The 14,930-nt window shown below is 37.4% G+C and overlaps 1 protein-coding gene across 1 annotated transcript in view; it reads right to left on the reverse strand.

Moving 5' to 3' along the window:
• Positions 1-14,930, reverse strand: part of PARD3B (par-3 family cell polarity regulator beta) — a 569,932-nt gene that overhangs the window by 390,926 nt on the left and 164,076 nt on the right. The window contains exon 5 of the mRNA XM_063317964.1: positions 8,044-8,129. Coding sequence (XP_063174034.1) covers positions 8,044-8,129 — 86 coding nt within the window. The remainder of the gene's footprint in view (positions 1-8,043; positions 8,130-14,930) is intronic.

The following is a 14,930-nucleotide window of genomic DNA, read 5'->3' on the forward strand; positions in this document are numbered from 1 at the left end:
GAACTGTGGTGTTGGAGGAAAATTCTGAGAGTGCCTTGGACTGCAAGAAGATCAAACCAGTCCATCCTCCAGGAAATTAAGCCAGACTGCTCACTTGAGGGAACGATATTAAAGGCCAAACTGAAATACTTTGGCCACATAATGAGAAGACAGAACAGCTTGGAGAAGATGTTGATGCTAGGGAGAGTGGAAGGCAAAAGGAAGAGGGGCCGACCAAGGGCAAGGTGGATGGATGATATTCTAGAGGTGACGGACTTGTCCCTGGGAGAGCTGGGGGTGTTGATGACCGACAGGAAGCTCTGGCGTGGGCTGGTCCATGAAGTCACGAAGAGTCGGAAGCGACTAAATGAACAAACAACAAAATCTTTAAAAATGCTAATATGGTATCAACAGGCTTTAATCTTAAATTGATTCATCAAAAATTGTATTATTGGACTCCCCAAAGAATGTACTCAAATGGATTGACATCAAATTTTCTCTGTTGGAGATGCAAAAAAATTTGAGGCTCATTGATACATGTGATATGGTCTTGTAAAGTTTTGGCACTTTTCTGGAATAGAATTTTAATGTACATAAGTAGATTTATGGGAAATCCCTAAATGTTAAAGATGCTAATGTGATGTTGAATTATATATCAGAGTTCTGGAATCTGGCTGTCCATGAGGAATTATGGTTATACCGGGCATGGGGTAGGGGGGGAAAAGTTTTATACTAGAAATTGGAAAAGTGATCAGAAATTAAGGACTGGCTTTTGGAACTGTGTAACTTATCCATCCTGGAAAAGGCAGTATTGTCTACTAATCAAAAGATGAAGCATTATGTTTTTCTTTGGCATAGATTTTTATGATATTTTACAATAATACAATGGTATCATTAGGTTTCTAATTTTTTTGTATCTGATTATAATAAAGTATTATATGGTAGTTTTTGTAAACCAGTAACTATCTGTAAGTTTAACATATATGTTAGATCTTCAGTTCAAATCTAACCCTTTAGTATGGTAATTTGTTAAATTTGGTTATGGTCATGAAGGGGGTTGGTGAGGGATCCTTTTTTCTTTTTCTTCGCTCTTTTTTCCCTTTGATTATTTAGTTGAATTTTGTTACTGTGGTATATCCTGATACTCTGTTTATATTTTGTAATCTTCTAAAATAAAGAATAATATTTGGGGGGGGGAAGAGGAAGATGAGGCTTGCTCAGCTCAAAACTGGGGGCAAAGTTTACTTTAACTGTACGTCATGAGAGCACCAAATGGCCAAACTACAATGGATGCTTAGAGAAAACAATTTTACCTATAGGTTCACAACAGAGAAAATTGTGACATAATGGTTAGTGTATAAATGTGCCCCTCATGCCCACAACACTTTTCAGTTTGAGACTGCTGCATTTCCCATCTTTTACCTGGCAGTTATAGGAAATTATTAGCAAGAATTGATATTTCAGCATGGTATACAACAAGACCAAGGAGGTGATACAAAGCTAATCAGAAAATTGAGTCAATCAACACAAGGCATTAGCTACTGATTAAATCTACAACCCTGCAGGAAATTAAAGTGGCAACAAAATAGGAAGAGGAGCTGATGTGGTCAAGTATGCAATAATAAGTGGTTGTCCAGACAAATACAGGCATCATAGAGAGGCTAAAGAAGGCTTTCAGAGACACCCCTCCTACTGAGTCTTGTGGAAGAGATGCAATTACTCCACTTTTACAGGTATAACTGAATAGAAATACCCTGTTATTCCAACTTAACTGGAGCAGGCAGATTGTCAAACGAACACTTTTCAACATACAGTATTATTACATCGTTTCACACAAGCATACAATGTGAGCAAAAATATATCTTCTCTTTGTATTTTTGAGATCCAGGCAGGCTAACATGGAAAATGCAGGGAATCATTTCCTAAGGCTTCTCTGAACTTGGAGACAGAAACTAAGATGATACTGTATTTTCAAAGACTAGAAGATCAGCAACTAGGAAGGAGGTTGAAACTAGAACATAATTGCTGAAAAAGTTAAACTTATTAGTAAAATTTAGTAATGGTACTCCAAAAGGAAACTTTTTATACGAGAATAACAGTATTTGAACTGCTAACCTTACATTTCTACAGACCAACCAGTGGGCAACTCATGTATATCTGGCCTCTGTATTTAGAACAGCAGCAAGAAACAAAGTGTTTCCTAGGATGCCTGTGGGAACTGTTGCAAAAAGTGAATCTGCTAAAACAAACAAAAAGTGCTAAGAAGTTGACAATCCAATTGAAGCTGAACATTTACATCTCTATATAGGAAGAACCAGAAGTTCCATCTATAAGAAACAGGAGAAGAGGCAATAAGTTTCAAGTTTACCAGTCATGTTTTGTGTGGAGGATCATAAATGCAAAACACCAAGTAAAAAGCATTAAGGGACAACTTGCATGTGAAACTATATGAAAGACTTTATTGCGGTCATTAACCAGCATAGACATGCATGTGTGTATGAGCTATCAGAGATTATTGGTCACTGACGGAGCATTGGCATTCCCAGTACCAACTTTAAAAAATACTTTTTAAATAGATCTCTTTCATATATTTACAGCAAAAGGTTAGGTTGATCAACATGCATGTGTAAATGAGCACTTCATTTCAAGATACACCATCAGAACAAAACTCAGAGCCGGCCATGTTTATGGATACGGGGAAAAAATCCAAAACACCTCCTAAAGCAATACTTTTATTAGAATTAATTGAAAGATCACAGAATGGTGTGCAAGCTTTTGAATTCTTCAGAAGACTTCATCAGACAAGACATTAAAGAGAGAGGCAGGGGGTATAAAGAAAAGGTAAGAGGAAGAAAAACTAAATGTGATAAAGGATTTTAATTTTTAAAATAATATTTCTATTATTATAGCTATGTTTATCAATGTAATACACAAATTTAAACAGATTCCAGAAGTGGTTTAGTCTGAGACAATATAGAAGGTAAAAGTGATAGTGAGTGAATTAGAATTATCCATATTCTAATAATCTCAATGTGATAAAATTAACAACTCTATGTTTACTATGGAAAATATGTTAAAAATTAGGCTTGCAAAAACTGCATTTCTCTTTCCAGTTGTTGACAATGGGTAGAATTTAATGGCTAATTATATATTCCTAAACTAAAGCATAATATAGGGGGACGTGGTGGATCAGCGGTTAAGATGCCAGGCTCGTCGACTGGAAGGTTGTAAGTTCGGACGTTTGAGACCTGAGCACTAAGCGGCAGAGTGAGCTCCCGCACTCGCCCCAGCTGTTGCCAACGTAGCAATTCGAAAGCATGCAAATGAGAGTAGATAGATAGGTACCACTTCGGCAGGAAGGTAACAGCGTTCCATGACTGTCAAGCTGGCCACATGACACAGAAGCGTCCTTAAACAAAGCTGGCTCTTTGGCCATGGACAGGGAGATGAACACTGCCACCTAGTGTGTCACTAGACCCGACTAAAGGGCAATCATTACCTTTACCTTTTTAAAAGCATAATATGGTGCCATTTTTAAAACTTTCCTTTAAGAGGTCCTCAGTAAAAAAACAAGGAAGTTAAGAAATGGAAAAGTGATGTTGGTCACTAGTTATTACTGAACACATTAAGTAGCCATGTTAGCATGTATGATATTATTGATGTCATGAGTACTGAGGGTGAGCAGGAGGGGGCCCCTATCCAGGGGGGAAAACGCATGCGTAGTAGTGAGGAGTTGAGCAGCCATTCAAAGAGACACAGAACAGATCTGCCTTGACTTTTGTGGTTTATCTGTCTGGGTTTTTCCCACGCTTCTTCAGTTTGTTAGGATTTTCCGTCTAATGTAGCAGTAATAAAACACTAGAGACCTGTTCCTTGTCTCAGCGTGGTTCCTGACTGTTAGGACAATTGAGCTTATTTTTAAAGCAATTTTTAAAATTCCTAGATTAGTTTATTGCTAACAACAACTAAAACCCTCTAGATCAACATACAGTATCTCCATTTTATCTAGAAGCAAGTTAACAAACAATTCCACAATTAGGTTAGATACATCCCTCTTCAGACAATGTAGAAAAAGTTATTTATTCTGACATTGCTTTATTTAACAATTTTAATAAGTCATATGAATGCATGAGGAATAAGAAGCTAGGCCTAAAAACACCCACAGGATCAGAAACTATGGTACGACCCTTCAAATTGCTAAATGTAGGTCCATAAAGAAATCAGGCACCTAAAATTTTCAATAATGCCACTGTAGTCTGTTCTTAAAATCTTTTGGAATACAAAAAGTTTAAATTTAAGCATCTGGTTTTCTAGATTTGGTATCTTAGTTTTGTTTTTAACTGCCCTGCAATTGCCCTCACAATATTATATATAAGAGCAAAATACTTTTCACCAGACTATTTAAATGAGGGAAACCTTTATCAGATTAGAAAATTCACTGCTTGCCAGTCATTGATCTGGCCACAAAGATTCTTGAATGCAGAAACACCAAATGGATATGGTAAGGGAGCCTAATTGAAAGTGGCAGCTACATTAAAGGGGTATCACAATATCCTCCATTTTTTCATTAAGTTCTTAAGATCACTGAGTATGAAATTCAAAGTCAACAACGTCAAGATCACCTACAATACTTTTCATGCCACTCTGCTCTCATTTAGCTAAAACAAATGTTTGAGGTACAGAAAGAACAAAATAAACTATCAAAAGAACAGTGAATGAGAATTATGTTATATATTGCCGAAACTTTATTCCACTGTGATAAAGCATATGCTCCATGAATTAATACTAAGGAGAATGCAATGTGACTCAGTCACAGATGACTGGACCATCACTGTTTTCTACCCTAACTTTAGAAATGAAGTAAGGTCATGGTATTAAGAAATTAAAATATACTCCCCCCCCCTCCAATTCCTATTAGCTGGAGGAGGGTGGGATTCAGGCAGACTAGGTTACTTTAACACTGTAACATGTTCATTTGGTGGCTCCCCTTGACTGTGCTTCAAAGACTGTAGATAGGAGAGAATGCCATGTGTAGGTAGCATTATTATATGTACCACCTGTACTGAAGGCTCTGTCCTGTCTGCCAATTAGTTACTGAATCATTTTCAAAATGTTGATGGTTTAACAACCTCAACAGCTTGGGATCAGTTTAGCTGAGGAACTGCCTGTTTCTTACAGATTTACCCAGTGACTCTTCATATTTCAGTGACAGTATCTTGTTGACTTGGAGACCAATAATATCCATCAGCCTAAAGTGCAGACATAGGCATTATTAGAATGGTACCCACTTTGTGGAAGAAACTTCCAATATAGAGATAATTGCAGTGCAGGGTTTTGTAAAAAAAAATTAGAATTCGATCTTCCCTGATCTTCATATTTCCTTTTTCATAAGTGTTCCATATTGCTATTTAAGAAATTAAGGACTCTGATGGATATCAGGCCAAGGCTCAACTTAGTCCAGCATTTTGCTTCTCATAGTGGCCAATCAGATTCCTCTGGGGGGTTCAGAAAGAGAAGAAGGACACATGCCCCTTTCCCACCACTGCTCTTCTACAACTGGTACTTTTTTAAAAAAATCATATGGCATAGCAGTTTGGTGTTCATGCTGCTTTTTCTTGCTGGGAAATCCTTGTGAGGTCCAGCAGCCAGATGTGTAGACTATTTAGCCATGACAAGTCACGTTGCCTGGGGTGCACCATGAGGAGGCTAGTCTACATTGCACCGAGTTGGGCTGAGAGAAAGTGACTGGCCTAAGGTCACCCAGCCGGCTTTCATGGCTAAGGCAGGACTAGAACTCTCAGTCTCCTGGTTTCTAGCCCAGAACCTTAACCACTAGACCAAACTGGCTCTCTACAGCTGGTACTAAAGGTATGCTTCTCCCATCCTGGAAGGGAAATCACTGAGGCTTTTATAGACCTGACCTTCCCTCATGAATTTATCCAATTCCTTTTTGAATCCATCCAAATTAATAGCCATCACCACATGTTGTGGTAATGAATTCTACAGATTTATTCATTGTGTGAAGACAGGCTTTCGTTTGTCTATTCTAAATCTCCTTCTAATCAATTCTGTTGAATGACTCTTAGACTTAGTGCTTTAAGAGAGGGGAAAAAAACTTTTTCTTGTCCATTTTCTCCACACTACACATGATTTTATTCACTTTAATGGTGTTCCCCACAATTTGTTCCCCTAAGCTATTCAGTCAATGTTGCAATGCTTATTTGTAAGAAAAGTACATCAGACCCATGATAATTTTTGCACTTTTTCCAGTTCTGTCTGGTTTTTAACTTGTTTAAAGTTCCTCATCAAAGGCTGTTCAGTAAATTTAGCAGTCATGGGATATGAGGACTTTTCCTGTAACAAATTACTAACTAGTTAAAAAAAAGAAAGCAAAGAATAGGAATAAATGGGCATTTTGCTTAATCCCCCCCTCCCGCAAAAAGGAGTCTTCTCAAGGATCTCAAGTCAATACATCCTATATATTCTGTGGATGCAGAATGTGCAAATTTCATTCAGTTTCTTTGTAATCTCCAAATCGTCCCTCAAAATCCCTTTCCCTAATGGATCAATCACTTCCCTGACTAAGTCTTGCTTTAAGCATACCTAAAAACATTCTTATTGTTTCCTTAGTTTGTTTGCCATACATTTTCTTTTCTCTGTAAGTTGTACTTCTTTTTATTCTGCTTATTAGGACAGGCTTCCCATTTCCTGAAAGATCCATCTTAATTTCTACAGCTTGGTGGCCTTCGTTGACTCTTTCTTACACTGTGGAAAACATGCCAGTCAAGGCTCAAGAAACTTCCAGGCATTTCAAAGTACAAGTAAAACATGTAAAGATAGAAAGAGATTGAAGAAAAAGGAAATGAAAAAAGAACAAACTTGAAATGCAGAAATAAAAAGAGAGATAGAAAGAAGAGTTACTTCCAACCATGTCCAGTACAGATAAAAACATAAAACTACTGTACATTATCCTCTTACTCCATTTTTAACTAAGGTATACATTATTTCTATATTCTTATACAGTCCTAATCATCAAATCTCAAAATCAAAACTTCAGTCTTGAAGCAAAAAGTCCAAAAGTGGTTTCCAAGAAGAAACAAAGTTAGACAAATTATTTTCTTTAATCAATGTAGTCAGCTTTGCCCTCTCTGCCAATTCCATTAATTTCACCATCCATTCTTCCACAGTAGGAATTTGTAAGTCCTTCCACCTTTGTGCATATAAAAGTCTTGCTGCTGTTATCATATATAAAAACAAAGTCTCAAATTTTCTTTCAAACTGTTTATCCATCAAGCCTAAAAGAAAAACTTCTGGATTCAATTGTACATTCACCTTAAGAATCCCTTGAATTAAGATACATATCTGGTCCTAATAGTACTTAGCTTTCTTAGGTGTCCACCAAAGATGGTAAAAATTACCTTTGCCTTGGGAACATTTCCAGTATGAATTTGACATTCCCTTATATATCTTCAACAATTTATCGGGAGTTAAGTACCAATGATACATCATAGTTAAATGTGGCTGTGTTGAAATAGTGTTGAAATAGTTGGCAATTTCTTGTGTTGAAATAGTTGGCAATTTCTTATGTGTATTCTATGTAGTGGAATTATGGTCATTTTTTCTATTTTTTCCACAATACTTACTATACATCTCACACCAGATCACATTTACCAGTTAGGACTCACTATAGGGTTGTTTCTCTTCCCACAGCTGCTTTCAAATAAATGAAAGTGGGAGATCCTTACTCTGCATCATGACATCTAGTTGAACTCCAAGTTAGATGGCAATACAGAGGCTTTATGCCATCTTGAAATCCACCAAGTGCCAATATTTTCAAAGTACGAGATTACTATAGTCCTTTATCATCTTTGATAAAGGCACCGTGACAGGCATATGAATTTACACTCTTAAAAGCAAAAGTGTAAAGACTTATTTGTATTATAGAAATAAAGAAATATAAATATAAATATAAATATAAATATAAATATAAATATAAATATAAATATAAATATAAATATAAACATAAACATAAACATAAACATAAACATAAATGGATTTTTTTACCTGAAATTGAGTTTTGTTTTCTGAGATGTCAGTATATCATTATGTGTAGTGAGATCCCAGGCTTCTGAAGATGATTGTGCTGAACACTAAAAGATACAAACAATAAGCATTTTAAATCTGTTATATCATCAAGATCATGCTGAGGATGTAATACTGTTGCTTCTGCTTAAATGAAGCTGTAAAAAAGCTGAAAGCAATGAAATACCATATTGTTCTTCACCAGGTCTTCCATATGTCTCTTATAATGATAGTTGAAGAGGACTGCGCGTAATAATTAACACTGATGTTCAGATATTTCACCTGATATTAATGTATTTATCTCCATTTTTTATGAGACAGCTAGACTGGAAATGCTAGAAAGGGAAAGTTACCCTTTTTTTGCCCTTATAGAAATTACTGAACATGCACAGACACATACATAATGCACTCATGTGGGAGAAAGGGAAATACTTTGAAGAGATGCAATAGCATACAGAACCAGAAATCATGTGTACTTGCTTAGGTTATGAAAATATTGCTGATTGCTTAGATGAATGATGATTAATATCTGTAACTATAGCGAACCATCAAGGAAGGTATTAAAGTAATGTAAGCAGTATGAAAAATTTATCATATCTAGTGATAAAGGAAAAGACTTAAGGAATGCCTCCATATATTCATTACTATTCCATAATATATCAATTTGGTTAAAAGGTAATACTACATCTATTAAAGAAATGGGAATTGGACTGGACACATTTCGTCTAATTCATTAAATTATTGTTACTTATGAAACTATTTGATGATTTGGAATCTTATCTTTTACCCATCAATGTCTCACAATGAAAAAACTGGAAGGAAGACACTAGCAAAATGCAAGACTAGTGATTTCTGCAAAGTTAGGACTCCACAGGTTCCTACATAACTATTTTAGGAAGCTTCTTAATAATCCCATAATGATGTCTTTAAGGTCACTTTGATAACCTTTGATGTGTAGAACCCAACTAAACTACTGAGGATATATTCACCAAAAGAAAAGGAAGAAGGGAGAGAATCGTCTGGACTGGGATGGAAATGTTCTGTTTAAGCATCTAATGACTTTGTATCTTGGGTGCAGAAGAATAAGAGTTTGAAGGAAGTATCCATATAGTCTTCTTACATTTTCTAGGGAAGTTTTAAAGGAAAACAAGACAATCATTCTGCTCTCTCTAAGCTACTGACATTAAACAAAGAAGAGTTCAAATCTGCAAGAAAAGACATCAAAAGTATAGGAAATCAAAGGGCTAATTTGGCTTCCATTTGATCTTCCCCCAAACCTCTTCCCTTTGCAAGCCCTAAACAGCATTAAAGCTATCCTGCCCTGGCTAGCTACAGCTCTGCACAGAAGCCAATCTGTTAGATTTGGGATGGATCTAGGAATGACTGTGTGTGTGTGTGTGTGTGTGTGTGTGTGCGCGCGCGTGCGCGCATGTGTGTGTGTGTGTGTGTGTGTGTGTGTTTGTTTGCTTCAAGTCCTCAGTTGTGTGGCTCTGTTGATAAAAATAGAAAACAATTGCCTAGGATCAATTGGAAGGGGAAAAAATAATCCAAACCTTTCTCTCTTAAATGAGATAGCCAAGGAACAAAAATTCAGATTCTGTACTTGATCTTCCTTGCTCCAAATAGTGAGACCACCACACACAAAACCATTCTGAATACATAACTGCCAAAACTCAGGTTTAATTGTATAAGATGTCCTGGAATACCCAATATCAGGATGAGAAAATGCTGTTACTTCATAGAAAGAATACCAGGGGAAATTCTACAAGTGGTATACTGCCTTGTTTACAAGTGTTAACCCTACCTTTCAGTTCAAACGTGAAATTTTGAGACAGTAACTTATTGCATCACAAAAACACTACAGAAACTTTTTTTTTTCCTACAGCAACTTAAGCACTGGGTTTTGATCCTTTGACAGCATCAAAAGAAACAAACCTGTCGCCGTACAATTTTCTCATCTGTGATCACTTCAGCTTTGACTGCGCAAATAATGAGTGTAACATGCTAAATTATGTGAGAAAGGGGAATGCCATGAACAGGGATGCTATTTTTATTTTGAGTTTATTTAAATAATTGAAAAAAGTGCCGTGAAAAACAGGTCCTTCAATTTGGAACAAAGAAGGAAAGCGAGGAAGATAATTTTACACTAATAAAGGTAATATCTGAAATCTATATATCTGGAGAGTCTTTAACACTCTCATATAAATCAAAGACTCATCTACTGCTTTTTCCCAATGGCCCACAGGTTTAGAGGTACTGGGCTCTTTCAAAGAAAAGAGTTTATGAAATTTGTCACAGGAGCACATAAAATGCAATAAAGGAGATAGTCTCACCAGCACAACCCAATGAATTACTACTTGGGCCTAAGTTTAGTTTACGGCCTGTTTAGTTCAATGTTATTTGTTCCTCGTTAAATGAGCATAGGATTGTTACTGTCATGTATTCAAAGAATATGAACTGGGTCTCACTCCATTGATAAAATTGGGAAAGAATGGAATTGAACGAAGAAGATTTCAATTCCTCTGAACTTTCCTTTTCCAGTTTTTCTTGTAACTTCTACTACCAACCAGTTTATTCAATTTAATTTAAGCTGTGTAAGAACAGAGATGTGTGGGCATATACTGTATATCATATTTAATAGTATTGTATCAAAATCAAATGCATCAAAGTACATATTCTATTTTCAGCAAGTAGAACTTCTCAACATCTAAAGGAGAAATTGCATTGGACGATATGTGTCTAACAAAAAAATATAGAAGCTTGCCCACATCCTTACATTTTGGAAAGGTTGTTGATAGGGGATTGGATCTGATGGCATATAGGACCCTTCCAGTTCCAACATTTTATGTTATTCATTTAACTCATAATCTGCATTACTGCATTCTGGGCCATCTGCAGTTCCTGAACCATTTTCAAGGCTATCTGATAGACTGTGTTGCAATAATCCAACACTAAAGTTCCCAGCCATGAATCAATCAATCCCAGGACTGTCTCTTCCAAGTATGGGTACATACAATTTATCAGATTAAAATGGAATCTTGCAGGGTCCCCTTGGAAAAATCAAGCAAAACTCTCCCAATGGCACCTTATGATAGTACCTAGTAAAGTATAAAGTAATACCTCTGATCTTCTTCAAGCACTCCAAAAAAATACTGTGGTCAAAAATATGAAAAAAAGCCCTGAGAGATCCAGGAATATCAAGAAATATCCCTGATCTCTCTCCCTGTCTAGATTATCCATCTGACAACCAAGACAATCTATGCACCAAGCACAGGTCAGACATAGGAGCATCAATGCTCATGTTCCAGTCTGCTGGCCATTTCTTCCCCTCTGTTTGAAGAGAACTACTGAAATGACTATTTTTGCCACACTTACCTTCCTTCTCAATTGACCTCTACCACATCAAAAGCTAGCCATGACTTCTCTTAGGATATTCTACTCTGTTTGTCCTCTTTGCTCAGAGTTCAATCCCATTGCCTTTTTAAAATACTGTCTAACACCTCATCTTTACATGCCAGTTCTGCCCAGGAAAGCTGATAAAGCAATGATTTTAAAAATGTTTGGAAAGCGTACACTACAAGTAGTGATCAGAGCAAGCTCTGGAAAAGATGCAAGGGTTGGATACCCCTGGTCTATACCTTTGTAGATGCATATGCTCTTGCTATAATGGGATAATTAATCTCTTATGGAATATAATGACATTACATTTAAGATCCTAACGTACCAGCTGAAAATAAATGAATGCATCAGGCAAATGTAGATGATCTTTATCAGAACCTGGATGGGAAGAAATATACCTCTTCCGGTCTTACTTGACAGTTCAGCATCAGTTCAGCTGAGTACCATCAATCAAGTTATCTTTCTGGACTACCAACAAGGATTGGATCAGAAGCACTGTTTGGTAGTCATTCCCTTCCTTCTACAGTAGATGTATCAATTAGTTGGAGGGAAGAGAGGCTGGTTGAGTAAGGGCTCATAGAGTTTAGTCCCTCAACCTTACTTTTCAGCAACTACATGAAACCTCTGAGAGAGATTATTCCTCAGTTCAGGATGAGGGATTATCAATATGCCAACAATCCCCAGTTACACACTGCCACCCTGGGCAGGACAGGTAAAGGTAAAGGTTCCTGTTTAGTCGTGTCCAACACTAGGGGGTGGTGCTCATCTCCGTTTCATGGACGAAGAGCCAGCGTTGCCGAAGACACTTCCGCGGTCATGTGGCCAGCGTGAGAGTCACGGAACACTTACCTTCCCGCCGAAGTGGTCCCTATTTATCTACTCGCATTTGCATGCTTTCGAATTGCTAGGTTGGCAAAAGCTGGGGTGAGTGTGGGAGCTCACTCCGTCACACGGTGCTCGGGTCTCGAACAGCCAAACTTGCAACCTTCTGGTCGACAAGCCTGGCGTCTTAACTGCTGAGCCACCACGCCCACACCACGGGCAGGACAGAGATGCCATGAATATCTTTGATCAAGATATTCATTGGCCCAGTATCTGGAGACTGTGAGGAGTTGCAGGGGATAAAATAGGGTGAAGTTGAATACTAACAAGGCACAGTTCCTATTTGTCCAGAAACCACCTCTTTGTTTGTTCTGGTTTTAACTCTAGGGGGGGTTACTTTCCCAAAGGGGCAAGTCTGGATTAGAGTTAGGGTTAAGGTTAGGGTTAGGGTTAGAGGTTGGGACTCCTTCTGAACTCATGGGCACTGCTAGATTTGCTGGTGGAGACATGGCCAATTGGACCTTTGTCCAGCTTCATTCCATAGAGCCTTTGAAAGGTAGTCTTGCCTCGACTGGATTAAGTTGGTACCACTGACTATTTTACGTTGATTTTATTTCACTGTGATACAGTAATTCTTTTTACAGTAAACTGCCATGGCTTACTGCATGGCTTACTGTCTGTCTACCTGTCTATCACATTTATAAAGCCACCCAACTCCAAGCAATTCTGGGTAGCACACAAGAATAAAGACAGAGTATGCAACAAGCCAGGCAACAAAGAACAAAGGTTAACCCTGAGGGAAAAAAATACACACTCTTCAACACAATCACATCTCAAAAAAGCCACTGCTCAGTCCAGACCAAACCCTGAAAAGAATCAGGTTTTCAGAACTTATCCAAAGGGGAGAAGGGTGAAGGCCATTTGAATCTCTGGATACTATTCCAGAGGGCATGTCCCATTCCTGGGTTCCATCAGATGGCACTGCTTCATTAATTGTTCTCCCTTCAGTTATGTTAGAGGGAAGATATAGGAAAAGATCTTTCCTGGAACATCTGTGCCCTTGCAAAGCTGGGCAAGGTGGAGCTACCAAGCATGTGCTACTCTCCTGCTAACACAGAAACATCAAGAAAGCCCTTCCCCTCCTACTACTCACCAAGTAACCAGGATGTACAGGCCAATTTCATGTCTTCCTAGTACTCCCTGACTCCAATCCCCTCATAATATATGGTGTTGCCAAGTTCTGCATAACAACACACAAAATTTACCAGGGTTGCCAGGTAGAGCCAGCCAGGCTCAAAACAGCTCATGCTTAACTATTATGCTGTTGTTTTTAGCTTCCAGTTATTAGGTTTTACAGCTTTTGTAGCTGAATCTTCTTCTTTTAGCCTTTAGATAGCACCACATATTATCTCACTATATTATATTTAACAGCTGTATTTTAATTAAATTTTTAATTTTAGTTATCCCTATAGGTTTTTATATATTTTAGTCTTATAACAGCTTATCACACTTATTTTCCATCTTTTAACTCTACAATCACACTTTTTTATACATAGACTATTGTCACATTGTAGTTAATTCCAAATTCTCTATGTTTTTATTTTATGCTGGTCACAGACCAAAATAAAGATATTATACTGTATTGAAATATATTTGTTCCCATTAAAAAGTGGTGTAACATGAATCCCAATCTCAGTGACAATTGGTCATAAAAGAGCACTAGCAGCATAATAATTTTTATATCCTTATTTCACAACAAAATAAGGAATATTTTGAATAAGAAAGTTGTTTAACTCACAGACGTTAGGTTTTTAAAAGTCAGTGATTTAAAAGCAGTTATTTAAATCATTTTAACTTAAAAATATAGTCAAAATTTGTCTTATTGTTTTAAAAAATTAATAAACATAAATATGGCCAATAATATAATAAACATAAATGTGGCCATTCATTAGTACCATTATTTCCATGTTTTGCTTCTCTGCAAAGGCACAGGTTGGACAAGATTGAGGTTGTTCTATGCTTACATGATGTGAAGTTAGGCTAAGCAAGACAGAATAATCCACTGAGTGAGAAAGGAAACAGGAGGGGACAGCCAGAGACAGGTCAACAGAACACAAGTAAGGTGTATAATGTACTGTTTTAAAATGAATATAATTATAATAATTTATTGAACTTGTATGCTGCCTGACTCTCAACGGCTCTGGACAGCTCACAACAATCAAGCAAAGAAATCACAATAAAATCAATAAGACAAAAAGAAAAAAGATAAAAGATGGTGAGCACGATGAAGTGAGGCATCTCATTCTCCCTTGCCAAAGGCCTGGGTGAAGAGCCAGATCTCATTCTCCCTTGCCAAAGGCCTGGGTGAAGAGCCAGATCTTCACAGCTCTTCTAAATAACAGCAGAGTAGGGGACATCAGGGACAGTGCCTTGACAGCCTCACTAGGCTGGCCCAGGATCTAAAGATATAATTGGTTATCATCAACATACTGATGATACCAAACCCCAAACCAGCAGATGACCTCACCCAGCAGTTTCATATAGAAGTTGAAAAGGAGAGGAGAGAGAATAGAACCCTGTGGCATAACACAGGAGGGGCCTAGGTTGTGATCTCTCCTCCTCCAACCAACACTGACTGGAACTGGCAC

This window comes from Candoia aspera, chromosome 1 (assembly GCF_035149785.1).
Source record: "Candoia aspera isolate rCanAsp1 chromosome 1, rCanAsp1.hap2, whole genome shotgun sequence".
NCBI classification, from domain to species: Eukaryota; Metazoa; Chordata; class Lepidosauria; order Squamata; family Boidae; genus Candoia; species Candoia aspera.